This window comes from Scardinius erythrophthalmus (genome assembly GCF_964197995.2).
Source record: "Scardinius erythrophthalmus genome assembly, chromosome: 23".
Classification (NCBI taxonomy): domain Eukaryota; kingdom Metazoa; phylum Chordata; class Actinopteri; order Cypriniformes; family Leuciscidae; genus Scardinius; species Scardinius erythrophthalmus.
Window position 1 is genome coordinate 17,330,035 of NC_138243.1, and position 14,799 is coordinate 17,344,833.

The 14,799-nt window shown below is 39.7% G+C and overlaps 1 protein-coding gene across 1 annotated transcript in view; it reads right to left on the reverse strand.

Annotated features, from left to right (window-relative positions):
• Positions 1–3,022: 3,022 nt before the first annotated feature.
• Positions 3,023–14,799, reverse strand: part of dchs1b (dachsous cadherin-related 1b) — a 105,988-nt gene continuing 94,211 nt past the window's right edge. The window contains exons 12-21 of the mRNA XM_081354350.1: positions 12,647–12,772; positions 12,021–12,230; positions 10,945–11,811; positions 9,907–10,020; positions 9,563–9,774; positions 9,091–9,242; positions 8,577–8,707; positions 8,165–8,451; positions 7,684–7,825; positions 3,023–7,411 (exon numbers count right to left, since the gene is read on the reverse strand). Coding sequence (XP_081210476.1) covers positions 4,788–7,411; positions 7,684–7,825; positions 8,165–8,451; positions 8,577–8,707; positions 9,091–9,242; positions 9,563–9,774; positions 9,907–10,020; positions 10,945–11,811; positions 12,021–12,230; positions 12,647–12,772 — 4,865 coding nt within the window. The 3' untranslated portion in view covers positions 3,023–4,787. The remainder of the gene's footprint in view (positions 7,412–7,683; positions 7,826–8,164; positions 8,452–8,576; positions 8,708–9,090; positions 9,243–9,562; positions 9,775–9,906; positions 10,021–10,944; positions 11,812–12,020; positions 12,231–12,646; positions 12,773–14,799) is intronic.

Consider the following 14,799-nt stretch of genomic DNA (forward strand, 5'->3'; position numbering starts at 1 on the left):
ATCAAATGTTTTCTTTAATGAGATTGTCCTGCCGCTTGATAAGACAGACTTATTTTATCTATAATAATCATGCAAGTTAGAATTAAAATCATATTAGCTTAAACATCTGAGAGGACACTGTTGACCACAAGCTGAAGTCAAACTGTATTTTACTTCTGCAGCTATTTCCTTCTCTCTCAAGACTGGACTGTCATAAATCAGGAGCTGTTGATGCGATCTATCAGCCGTGTCTGGTATAGTTTTGTCCACCTCCGCATTCAGCTCCGGTTCATGCACAGACCCTGAGAGAGGGCACTCGCCACAAACTCTCCTCAGTTAGCACCATTGATCACCACTGCTGAAAGATGACAAACATCTCCTCCTAAATGAGGAAGCATTCCTTAAAGCAGTGTTATTATAATCTAATTTTACATACACACAAAGTAAACAGTGAAACCAAGCAAGAATTTCAACAATTGTGGCATAATAAAGCTGTTTCTGATCAAAAATACACATTTTGGTACTTTGGTATAAAATATATTTCATGACCATTAATAATATTTATTTTGGTAAGTTTCCAGGTTGGTGCATGGCGGAAGGCAATTTTAATTTAATCAAGAAAGCAAATATGAACCGGCATATTAGACATGCACTAAGACAGCACGTACCTTAACCAGAAAGACAGAATGGATAGATTACATGAAAAACATGCTATAAGAGCAAAACAACATTTCTAGTGTTAAAAAAAGAAGCACAATATAGTCTCATGGACTGAATTTGAGAGGTCCCCACTGAATCTGACAGATTTTGAGAGTGACTTTGAGTCAGCATAATAAAATTAAAGACAGAGGTTATATTTAAAGGGTTAGTTTACACAAAAATGAAAAATCTGTCAGTAATTACTCACCCTCATGTCGTTCCAAACCCGTAATACTTTCGTTCATCTTCGGAACACAAATGAAGATATTTTTTATTAAATCCGAGAGCTTTCTGGGAGCAACGTAAGGAAAAACATAGTAATCAATGTGACTCCAGTGTTTTCGACGCAAATGCTTTGCTTGCACAAAAAAAACGTTACCGCTTTATTTACGAAAATATTGACCTGCAATTCATTAGGGGGAGAACCATGACGCATGCGTGTTGTGGAATCAAGACCGGAAGTTATTATATTATTATTATTATGTAAATATAGAGATCTCAGATTTCATCAAAAATATCTTCATTTGTGTTCCGAAGATGAACAAAGGACTTGAGGGTGAATAATTAATGACAGAATTTTCATTTTTGGGTGAACTATCTCTTTAAGAAAATGCAGAAACCTTCCCTTTGCTTGAGCCAGATCTGGTCTTAGTTAACAGATATTCTTTATAGGCACTTTTTAAGAACAATTTATAGCATCAGGATGATAAGATCTACGAGCCAAAACGTCAGTCCTGTCATTTAAAATGTAGGCTATGTTTGGCATAGCTCAAATTTCATTGAGACATTCATTCTACTTAACTAATTTTGACTATGCAGAACGATTCATTGATTCTAATTCCAATACATAGATACATCTGACTTTTTTTTCCATGAGGAATGCAGGGATCATTAAATTTACTACTGACCTGATAGGAATAGCAGACTTTTTAATAGTCCAAGACTGCGGAATCTTTCTTTGATGTGTATTTTCAACATGAATGGTGCTATGGAGACTTCCCTTGTTTTTGAAGCGTTTCAAAAATGACGAATCTTAAAAACGCATAAACTGCCCACTAATCACTTTTTAATTTATCTCATGTTGTTAATCAAAAAAACATTGCAGTTTAATATCAAAACCAGAGGTTAGCTCTCTTAGATTTGCAGACACAATATGTATATTTCTGAGGACTGTTCTACAGTGCAATGCAGGGTGAACATTCACGATTATTCTTATCTATATAGGCTAATCTTCAATGGGAAAAGTTTGACATATGTCCGATGACCTGATAAACCCATTTCAGCAGCAGAGATCCACACTAAGATGTGGATTTATGGTTTTATGTGGAAAGTTTTTAAGTCTTGGATTTGTTATGTAATAAGTAGCTATATATTCAGATCTTTATACTTAGGTGTAGATCAGAGTGCATAATCATTCATGTGTCATGGATGAGATTGCATAAATAATAAAATAAGATTAAAATATAAAATAAAACAAATCACAGCAAGTTAACAATTTCCCACAGCACTGGCAATAAACGATGGTGAGAAAAATGGGAAGGCATAACAAAAATTGGCCAAAATCCTTCAGCAGCCTTTTACTTATAGCCTAATGTCTGACAAAGAAAGAAGCAGCAGCAAAAATTTACAAACTGTGTAGTAACTAGACTTGATAACACAGAGATGCATTCTACATAGATAAGCGTAAATGGCATAGATCACAATGCTTATAACAGATAAGGTTAAATCTCATCCTGAAAATAATATCAGTGATAAAGAAAACATGTTTATACAGTGGTCACACAACTCATTGCAGTGTTTATAAAACACTGACTGTGCAAGCGAATGAGACTGTTATTTCTTTGTGATATCTGGGATGGTGTAAATCAGTTAGACATGCATAGCACGGAGATGGAGGAGAGCGGAATCTCAGCCAAAACCAACTTCACAACAGGGGATGAGAAAACTCAATACGGTAGAAACAAAGGCAGAATGTGAGAGCATCTAAGGTGTGCTTCAGTTTCATATACACTGTCAAAAAAAATATTACACAACAGCTTGTTACTGGGGCAGTATCCTCAAAAGATATCCTAAAATGAAGCATTTATGCGTAAATAAGATACAGAGATGTACATTTTCCTGTATTTTTGTGCATTGCATATGGATAGGTATATTATGTACTCATTTAAAAACAGAAGGGGGTTGATGTGATGATATGATGACATGAGTACTTATGAGTGATTTCCTTTTAAAATGTCTACATGATACTGTACAATTATAGCAAATATAATCAGTCATAGCTATTTGAGTTAATTCATATGGTGCATAAATGTTAATATGCATTTTTTTTTTTTTTTTTGGACATTCATGAAAATGTTTCTTAATGGCTGAGATTTTAAAACGGGCACACCCTGTGTCTAGCTATACACAGCCTGAGGCCAGGCTTTAGTCTAGGTTTTTGGAACATACTGTATCCTTTCAAATTGCTTTTTAATGAAGGACAAATTTGACTCTGACCCCTCCTGTTTCCCTTTTGCTTTTTGCTACGCTTCAGTTACTTTGAAACTCCCCATCCGTGTTTTGATTTGAGCTTGGAGGAAGGAAGACAGAAGACTCAGGTTTGACAAAAGAAATCAGTAGGAATTTAATATTTGATTTAAATATGTACAGATGATTTAAACTGTACTGCTGCTGGAATGTAGGCAGCCATCTTGGAATCTGTTGTTTTCCAGAATATGAGACAATTAAATGTCAACTTTTAAAATGAATTGTGCAAGACAGACTTCAAAAATGTCAGACCCCTCTTTGAGTTGCATTTGTTCTGAGTGCTAAACAGGGTCCAGTTACACTTGAGGCAGTGGCGGTATCAGGCATGCACCAGGTAGCAAAACAGCCCCTCTGGTCATTCAAATGCTTAAATCTCTTTCCATCGAGATTGTAAAAAAAAAAAAAAAATGCAGGGCACTTCAGAAGCTTCTTTTCAAAACAGAAAACATCCACTGTGTATTACAAAAGAAGGTCCATTGTCTAGTGACTTACTCTGAAAGGTGAATAAACTACATCCTAGATGATGGGCCAAAAGTTTTTTCACTCTAAATTTACTAACGACCCAACCGTAAGTTATGTAGACTATACAAAACTTTTTTTATTGTCAGAAAAAGCAGCATAGAAACAGTGTGAGAGAGCTGCTGCTTTGGAAGAAACCCATTTATATACAGAAGAGTCTTTGAAGTTTCACCAATTTCTCGAAAGGTCTCCAGATGAGCCGAAAAAGTATGGTCCTTTTTTTTTTTTTTTTTTTTTTTCTTCAATAAATTAGCTAAGATGCTAACAATCTAGTTCAAAGGGCAAAGGACAATACAACTTGAAAAAGCCTATAATACAACACTATGCAACATTGGAAGTTTCAACACTTTCAGCCTTTCTCTTTATAAATAATAAAATACAACAATCTTCCAATCATTCACATTACAAGTGTCACAATTTTCACAACCGCACAGTATGGTGATCCTAGACACTATACAATGATAATACACTTATTATGGCTAGCATACATATAAATATACATACAAAAAATGTCACTAAAATGTAAGAACTCCTTCTCTCAAAGCAATGGGAAGTCCTTCATAAAAAACATAAATGAAACTGATTAGCATTTTTTTAAAATACAAAAGAAAGAAAAAATAACATCTCCTGGTAATGAACAAATATAGTGACATCAGTTTGAGTTTCTACAGAGTTCTCATTGCGGCCTACAAAGTATGACAATAGCAGCTATTTTGGATGGACTTAACATAACACTGGAGTTTCAAAGCAGTTTGAGTCATCAATATAAAAAGAAACAAACAAAAGGAGCAGTCCACGTCTTGCCTCCCTGGCCAGCCAGCGAGACAAAACAAAGCAACACATAACTCACTTCACATCAACACTGCGGTGGCTCTGAAGAAGGGTAATGTCGCCACACAATGTTTTTACCCTTTCAGTTACCAGACACCTGCGTCCCCATCATGGCTTAGCGACTGATTCTTCATGCTGCCTTTTTCAGGTATGCAACATTGCTAAGAGTGACTAATATAATGTCTTATCAAAAGACATAAAACGGCCTCCACAAAATGGAGTGCAATGTCGCATTAAATTCTCATCTCAGCCTCATCACTGTGCTCCAGAGAGTGCTCTGTGGTGCTGATGATGGAGGCTGAGGGACCTTGAGTGACCCCGAATGGGGAGACGGCTGGGGACCGTGCAGCAAGTGGGGACAGAGAAGGGGAGAAACTGGGAGACATCGCTGCTGAGGAGATGGAACCCTCGTGGCTTATAGGTGAACGCCTTAGCGATGCTAAGTGGTGGAACGTCCGTGCTAAGGCGGGTTTCGGTGGGACAGATTTGGCCCCTGGGTGAGCCACTGAGGTAATGAGGGGTGGAGGGTCAATTCTTGGCTTGGGGTCTGTCTTGACTTTGGGTTGGAAAGGTCTACGTGGGTTGTTGGGAGGTAAGCTCTCATCTTTTAGTCTGGCAATCTCTGTGAAGACACTGGCTAAGGGTTGGAACTGAGGGCACCAGTTGAGAAGGTAGTCCCAGTTGTAGCTGCCTCGCAGTTCCTCGTCACTTGCCACTATGGCTGTGAGGGAGCCATCAACTGAGGGTTTTCCATCCTCAGGGAAAGCATAATCTTTTGGATGGGAAATATTCAACCCACGACCTACTCCAAGGTAGCCCCCACCTTCATCTCTATAGACTGGGAGCTGACCAGACAGTAGGGTACCACTGAGACTCCCACTGATGCTCCCCAATTTCTTATTTTTGAACCACTGGCTTGCATCAAGTGGCCCTGGTTCACAAGAAATATCAGAGAGTTGGTCTGCATCCTGTTGGATACCTGAATCAGGGCCCCTGGCAGAGATGTGCTCTTGCATTGAGGAGGTGATGCTTGCAACTCTTGGGTACTCATTGATCATCCGGATTTCATCATCCTCTGCCGCTTCGGCAGATCCCCGTCCACTGGAGTGAGAAGGATCTAAGGATCCTCCTCGGGTATAGGAGCCTCCACCTGTTCCTTCTTCAACACCTGCATATCCAGGAAGTGCTTGATGATAGATCCTGTCGCCCCCTGCGGGTTTAGACTCATCCAAGTTTTGCAAAGCTGTGCCTGAAGATACAGTACTATTCCCTGTGTCTTGTCCTTTCTTCTTGCGCTTTGATCTTACTAGATAAAGGGCCACAGCAATTATGACTAACAAGACTATTACTCCAAGAGAGGCAGCAATTATGCTCACAAGGAGGACATTAAAGTCTGTTGCGAGACCAAAGGATGTGTTGGTGACATCAATGGTTAGCTGAGCAGAAGCTACTCTCGATGTTTCAAGGGGGCTGTGTGCGGTAACATCCATAGTCATTAGGCGGGTTTCCCTCTTCGAGCGACTTCCACCACTTGAGCTGCCAGAGCTGTCCATCTTTAGGTAGATTACACCAGTGGTCTTATTCACATCGAAGTAAGGAGAGGAATTGGGGAAGGAGTACAGTACAATGCCATCCATCCCACCATCCTCATCTTTGGCCTGTACTTGCCCAATGCTCTGACCTTTCTTGGCTCCCTCTGGTACCTCAAAGGACAAGTCTGAAGATGTGAAAACTGGGTCATACTCATCCTCCCCTGTGACGTAGACCTGCACTGTGACTGTAGCTGAGTTGTTGCCTGCATCCACAGCCAAAGCAATGAAGTTAAATGAGTTTACCTTCTCAAAATCAAATATCTGCCTGGTACGAACTTCACCAGAGTTCTGATCTACCAAGAAGAGGTCTTTTCCTAGGCTGGAGTGGTCCATCAAAAAATACTTCAGCTGTCCATAAACTCCTGTGTCATAATCGATTGCATGTAACACAGTCACGGCAGAGTTGGGTGGCTGGTTCTCACGGACACTGGCCGTTAATGTAGCAATGGGAAAGTAAGGTCTGTTGTCATTAATGTCCTTTACCTCTACATTAATAGGAGCCAAGGCAAAATGACCATGGCCATCTGAAGCTTGTACTATAACCACATGGGAAGTTCGGCTCTCTCTGTCTAAAGGTCTTTGAAGCTTCAGTGCCCCAGTCCACTGATCCACAGAGAAGAGTTTCATCTCATCTCCAGAGCTGATGCTGTACTGGACCTCTGCATAGGGAGCTGAATCGGGATCAGTTGCAGTCACACGTAAGAATTCTGTACCAGCAGCTGCCCCTTCACTCAAAGCCACTAAGTACTCAGCTCTGCCAAAGACAGGAGGGTTGTCATTCACATCAGTGACTGTGATGATGGCTGGTACGCTGGAGCTGCGTTGGGGAACACCACGGTCCGAGACCGCAATGGTAAGGTTATAGCGTGATAGCGCCTCAAAATCCAGTCGCTCCGCCAGGATCAGGGTTCCTACAGTCTGGAAGCCATGGCCCTCTATGAAACGAACGCTACTCTCAATCTGGAAAGCATTTCCAACATTCCCACTGGCGATTGCAAAATCAAAACCAGAGTTTTCCTGAGATAGGTCTCCATCTACTGCCTCTAAGGTCAGGATAGTGGCTCCAGGTAGCTGGTCCTCAGACACTGTGGCTTTGTACTCCAACTGATGGAATATGGGGGCATTATCATTGACGTCCATCAGCTGAACTTGGACCGTGGCAGAAGATGATAGAGGTGGAGATCCTCCATCACGAGCTTCGACGACTACACTCACAGAGGGCTGCTCTGGGTCAAATTCTGCTTTCTGTCTGATGAAAAGTGTACCTAGAAAGAAATGGGAAGTGCTTTTACTACAATGTTAATGCTATATAGTTTACTATATGTTAAAACTATTGGCAGTGGCTATTTAAACTACATGCAAGTAGCTGAACCTATAAGTAGATGCTTTTTATTTACTCAACCCACCACTTTATGCACATATCATCCACTACTAATTGCACTTATTATAAACAATTTATTTGTTGCAAGATGCTATTTGTTATAAATAGAATATACATGAGTAAATGCCACTAATATATTTAGTATAAAGCTTATACCATTTTTAGGATCAATGTAAAATCCGTCCCTCGTTGAAGACAATACTCGATAGGTGACCTTTCCATTTTCTCCTGAATCTCGATCTGTTGCTGTTACTGTGATAACAGGACTGCCTGGTGGAGAATGTTCTGGAAGTGTTACCTAGAAACCAAAAGCAACAACAAAGCTGTTATTTGGCATGCTTTTTCCTGTATCCACAGCGATGTCATTTTGAATAAAAGCATCTGGTAAACGAACAAATGCAATCATAAATGACTGCATACTTTTTACTGGTGCGAATGGAAGCATGTACATTTATTCTGGGATAAATGTATGTGACTCAAGTTATTTTTCCATCCTAATCCATGAGAGTCAAACCCTTTTTCTCACACAGTTAACAAAAGAAGAACAAAGCCAATAAACCTACATCAATCCTAATAAAACAAGATACAAATTGTCACTCCTTTTAAAATACTTCAAATGGTAGAAAGAAAAAGTTACCTGATATAGATCTTGTGTAAATGTAGGTGCATTATCATTTATGTCCTCCACCAGCACAGTTAAATTGGCTTCACTCTGATGCTTTGAATCTGAAGCTCGAATAGTCAATGTGTACCATGTCCTCTCCTCAAAGTCCAGTGGTGCTGTCAGAGACACACGGCCGTTGTAACGATGGATATCAAATTTTCCCTGTGATGGAGCATCCAGCTGCAAAGAGTAAGACAGCACTGGGCCAGAATCCACATCATTTCCAGTAACCAGGGTGATCTCAGTGCCGATAAGAGAGTCTGGAAGAGGGAAGCAGGGACACAACGTTCAGATACATGTGCAGTAATAAAAGTCTTGTCTTTTAGGTGCTTGTAATTTAGTCTTTCAAGATAAAGGGTCAAAGGTCACCAGTTAGTTCACTTACTCTCTGGCACTCTAATTTCCCGTGGCACTGGGATGGTAGGACTGTTGTCGTTGAGGTCGACAATAATCACTGTGATGGTGGCAGTGCCTACTAGCTTGGGGCTACCACGATCAGTGGCTTTTATCACCAACCTGATGCAAACGAGATAAAATAAAAGGTTAGATAATTATTTTCTGACTTATATCACGTGAGAGATGTTTCTGTTCAGTTTTTTTAGATCAAGAGAGAGAACAAAAGATGTCTTCTATTTTTGGAAAAAATATTTGTGCAACAATCCAAAAGCTCTAACAGACCAAAAATGTAGTAAATTAAAAACACACCACTTTATACGGGTAGGGGAACATTTTAGAAACAAAACACATGAGGTAAAACTACGAGGGCTTGAACACATCACACACAAACTAAATGACGCTGGAGAGGACAGTTACATTCCACAGAACAGAGGGAAATTAAAGACCTGCAGAGCAATGACTTCATCGGCCGAACAAGCGCAGTACACATAATATACACTCACTGTGCCTGTTTCCAGATTTCCCTGTCCATTATGGCCGCGGTCGTGATGCTGCCGGTCAGAGGGTCAATTTTGAAAAGGCCACTTTGACTCGAAGACTCAATGGAGTAAGTCACCTGACCATTCTGACCTTGGTCAACATCCTCTGCCATAACCTAATTCATACAAAAACAGGTTAATCAAACAGACAGTCCAAAATGAACTCTTGCCATACATAGTTTAAATCTGACACTCGCTGATGTAAAGTAAGAAATATGTGAGGGAAAAACCGGTAAATAATTCCATTATAATATGGTTAAAAAAAAGTTTCATGACAGCTACAGTACATTTTCTCAATTCACTTACGATTGGCTAGTATGGCAAAAAGTTACTATGTATGATTGGAAAGTTGTTTGTAGAATATTCACGTCTTTTCCAATGTGTTTTCAATTACATGTAACCTTTTAGAAGTACAAAAAAGTAGAAGACCCCTTGCCTGAAGAATTGGAAAATCATAGCCCTGTGCTTCATGCATATAAGCCACATAGTTCTGCAGCTGGAATCGGGGGAGGTTGTCGTTGACATCCTGAAGAATCAGGTTGACAGCCATGAAGGAGCTTGAGGATGTAGTTTCAGCCTTCACCACTAGGCGGAGTCTTGGAGTGTCCTCAAAATCCAGGCCATTTGAGCTCTGTACCCAGATTTCACCTATGAAAGCACCAATAATGCATTGAAGTAGGTCAACTGACTGCCATTGTTAATAAGAAATATTGTTTAACATCTTTCTGATTATTTTTTGTATGCATTTTGTCAAAATCTTGTCAAAAGTTCCTATCTGACCTGTACTTGAGCTAATGCTGAAGGAACGGTATTTGTTCCCACTGAAGATGGTGTAAGTGATGCCGTCTCGGGTGCCGTCAGGGTGCTGAGCCTGAGCCTGGGCGACTGCAGTGCCTGTGGGGAAAAATTCACACAAAAAAAACCCTCAATACTCTTCTGCCAAACTCACTTAAACTGATGGATTGGCTTTCAATGCTTCACAAAACTGACTGTGCCTGCGAGTGCTGAAATACAATGCTGCAGTTTTCACCATGCAGTTCATTGCAAAAGTTTTCAACTGCCTCATGCCAGTACTTGGAAATGACAATTGCACAGAGACTAACTTTTAGTGTAGGATTTGTAATAAAAGAGCGACAATGGAGGCCTGTATAGTTTTGCAATGCACTGTTTAACCTGTAAGAAGATACATCACATACAAGATACTTATTTTCAAAGTCAGTATGAAGTGGAATTTTCAACCCATTTTATTTTTGTAATGTGTTTTGTTTCTGAGCAAAACAGGACATCAACAAATTAAGTAAAGAAGAATGGTGGGACCAAGTATTATCCATCTGGAATTGACTGGTTCACAAAAAGTTGCATCTCTGTCCCAGTGGGACAATATATAAATATTTCCAGTTCTATAATTTGGTATTATTGCCATCACCTATATTACATTCATATTTAATACATTAATATCTATATTACAAAATTATTTTCAAAAAATGTAACATCATTTTCCCCGGTCATAACTGTGCATGCCCGTGATGACATCAGCTGAAACGCAAAAATCATTACATTTTAATGAACGATTGCAAAGAATTTGTATTTCTTTTGGGAATAACATTCACTGAATGGTGCACAATACCACCAGCAACATGTATTAAGAAAGTAAAATAGGGTTGATGCTGACAAATGATTTATTTTATAACATGATAATGTCTTCATTCCTTTTTTCCATGAAATGGACAGCAAGGAACAATTTCTTGCTTTGTGTAACAATTAAAATCTTCCAGAATAATAGCACACCAAATCTTTTGCTGTAAATTCCCTTCGTACCTTTAGCTGCATTCTCTTGTAAGCTAACATCTCTGGCGTTGCGAGAGAATCGAATGCCCTTGTAATCTTCCTCCTTCACATAGACCATCACCACACCTAGAGAAGACTGAGGAGGGCTGCCTTGGTCCATAGCCTCCACTATGAGGGTGCGTTGGGTTTGCGTGAGGGTCTGCAGCTTCTCTGTGGTCTGGATCTCCCCTGTTAGCGAGTTAATAGAAAATCCTCGGACTGGCATAGCAAAGCGGTAAAACACCGACCCATTGGCTCCAAAGTCCTTATCTTCTGCTCTCATTGTGGCCACCACCTGATGCGTGGACACACTACCACTGGACACGTTGATAATCAGTGGGTCCTGGATGAAGAATGGTGCATTGTCGTTGACGTCCAGTATGGTAACGGTTACCTGGGCTGTGGCGTTGCGAGGTGCGGCGGGTGAAAGGTCAATAGCATACACTTGGAAGGTGTAAGAAGCTCTTTTCTCTCTGTCCAGAGGTGCTGTGGTAGTGATCCGCCCCGTGTCTGGATGCACTGTAAATGCACCTTTAGCTTCTTGGCTAAGGAAGTATAAGATCTGCCCATTTTCGCCCTCATCCACATCTGTGGCCTTTGCATCCAACACCCCAAAACCTACAGCAGCATCTTCTGAGACATCGACGGTGTAGCTACTGCTGCCAAACTTGGGGCTGTTGTCGTTTACATCAAGGACTGAGATTTCCAGAGTGGCAGTGCTGCTCAGTGAAGGGCTGCCATGATCTTGAACCACCACTTCCAAGGAATAACTGTTCTTCCGCTCTCGGTCCAGAGGTTTTGAAGTAGACAGAGCTCCAGAGGAACCGACAAGTCGAAAGTCACCATCTGGGTCGCCAGCTAGAATGGAAACACACAGACAAAACATTTGTTCATAATCAAGCAGAGTGGGTCTTGTTTTTATAAGAAACAAGTCTGCAATGTGAGCAAAAACAGTAACGTGCCTTGACCGAAGATAATTAAAAAATGCAAATCTGGTTTGTAATCCACTGTAAAAGCTCTTCTTCTACAGATTCCTCTGTACAGAATAAAAAAAAAAAAAGTTTTACCAGTGATCTTATAATTCAGTCGTCCACTCTCTCCGGTGTCCAGGTCTGTGGCTTTGAGGCTGAAAAGCTCCACGGGCTCTTGGTTCTCAGGCACTTCCAGACTGTAATGCTGCCGCCCGAAAGCAGGAGCATTATCATTCTCATCCAGCACCGTGATGTGTACTTTAGCCTTGGCAAAGTTAGGGGGTATTCCTCCATCTTTTGCATACACTATCATATTCACAAGATATAAAGAGGGTTATTAAGTTTAGTATAAGTTTTGATAATATTATAAATTATAATTATATAAAATTATATTTTATAGTAGCACATAATACTTTTTCAGGCCAGTGTTGTTATTGTTAACTAAAACTAAACTATTAAAAACGTTTCGGTAATTGAAATCATCATTACCATTAAAATAATCAAATAAAATGAAAAATTTTACACAGTTTACAATTTAAACTTTATAAAAACTAGTTATTTCAGTTAGTTGCCAAAGCAACATTTTTGAATTTTCGTTTAAGTTAAATTACATTAAATTAAAGCTAAACAGACACAAAAAAATACAATAATAGTATATAAATAATACTAAAATAACACTGTTTCAACCATATTATGTGCAGATCCTGGCTGTGTTTATGTACCTGTTACAGTGTAGTGGTCCTGAAGTTCCCTATCTAGAACCTGAGTGACAGATATCACACCCGTCTCTGGATTAATTGTGAATCCATCCTCAGTCAGACCACCGTAAATCACTAAGCCATTCGTGCCTGCAACAAAAACAGAAATATATAATCAATAATTCTGATCATAATCGAATACTAGCTTATTATCTATCTACTGAACACTGCACAGTAAACACTGCATGCTGCCTACTATCTTTTAGTAAGTGAAACCTTTCAAAGTATACTACATTGTTGCCACATGATCTCACTAGGTTACATGTGAATGGCTTCCAGTTATGAGCTAAGAGATTGACAATAAATTACATTTACAAAATGTATTATTTAAAAGTTACACTACGTAACTTTTTAAAAGAAAAAACAAAACAGAACAATGGTTATCCTACTGCTCATAAAACATTCACTACTAGGCTTAAGAGATATAACCAGTTTAGATGGAAAATATCTTAAGCTGACTAGCTGAAGACATTAAATTCCAGCGCAATAGATAATGCTTTACTATGAACTCTGTTAGAGAGCTACATATGGAAATTTATCTATTCAATAAAATACCTTATTCACCTGTTGAGTAATATAAACATCTCTGCATCGCTTTTACAACATTTCAAATCCCTCAGTTCTCAACATCTCACGCCAAGCCAGTGTTGATTCTCATTTTATTACGAGCTCTGTCTCAGTCTCATTTTGCCAGCAAACACTCCTCTGTTAGGCATTTTCTTTATAAAAAAATGTGTGAATCCTCTGAGGTTTGAGATTTAACGGGCCCCATGTCAACTTTCTCACTCGTTGTGACAACTAACCTATGCCACTCCCACACAGTAGCCAGAGCAAATTTTCTCTATTTACGGATATGACAAGACATGCACAGACGGGTGACGAATGTAACGTAATTTCCCACGAAAACCATCCCGTTAGGTCTATAAACACTTATAATAGGCTTACCATAGTGATCAGGTTAAGACGAAAGCATGTTTTGTAAGAAGGATTAATTTTTTTGTTTTATTCTTTATAACAACAAAAGCTTATTTCTCTGCATCTTTGAGTCCTCACCTCATCCCTTACCAAAACCTTGACATATTTGTGGAATTTTTATTTAGAATTTGTGTAAAAATATCTTTTGGCAGTCAGATCAATTATTAGTATGTGTAGTATATAAGAATGCTATTCCAAACACAGCCTGTGACTGGTAACAATCAACCAAAACCTCTTTCCTTTCATTCTGAGTTAGAAGATGTAAAAGAAGTTGTGAACGACCTGATTTGAATTAAAACAGAAGTGCAATGTCAAATGTCAAAATATTCAGGTTCAAACCTTTTCATCTCGGATTTAAGACCGGTTTCATTAGTAGTGGTCCACACAAGTGTTAAGCATGGACTAAAGACACACGAGTGCCAGATTGCGTGCAAAGTTAGCAAGCTTTGGCACGAGCACCTGCTTGCTCAATTAATGCTTCCTGAAAAATGTCTTTACAATCTCTCTTTCATACTCTTTCACTAAACCCAGGAGGCTGAGAATGAGTCCCACATACCCTCCACAGGAAGAGTAAAAAAAAACACTGCCCTCACTGCAACTCAACATAACTGCTTTAACCAGATGGCAAAGTTCCCTTTCGAAAGGGAACTCTACACTACGTCAGAATGACGCTATGGGGAACGCCTCAGGCGTGACAGGTGTCTGAAATCAATATCAAATCACGGCAATCACATTGACCGGCGACAGCCCGTGAATCATTAACGTGAATGATTAACATGCGACCTGCAAGTATAAAAGGGCGCCTTGCAAACATGACAACATCTTTTCGTCTTCAGGGACTGTTTTGTCTGGTCTTAATGTCAAGCATTAACGGCAATTAGAAAATGAAGCGCACACTTAAGGCAAGTCCTAAGGTAAGAATTTCATTATATGTGTTGACCCGTGCCCAAGGTTTTTGTTGCCGGGTGACACACATGAAATGTGCATTTTCTGTCTGAGTGAAGAGCACGCACGGGACGCTCTCGAGGGAGCGTCCTGTGCAAATAAAAAAAAAAAAAAACCCTCTCAGATGCGTCATCGACTGACGAGAGCGTGTTGCAGGTGGATGACGGAGACGTTTCTCCTACTGGTACTGCAGAGAG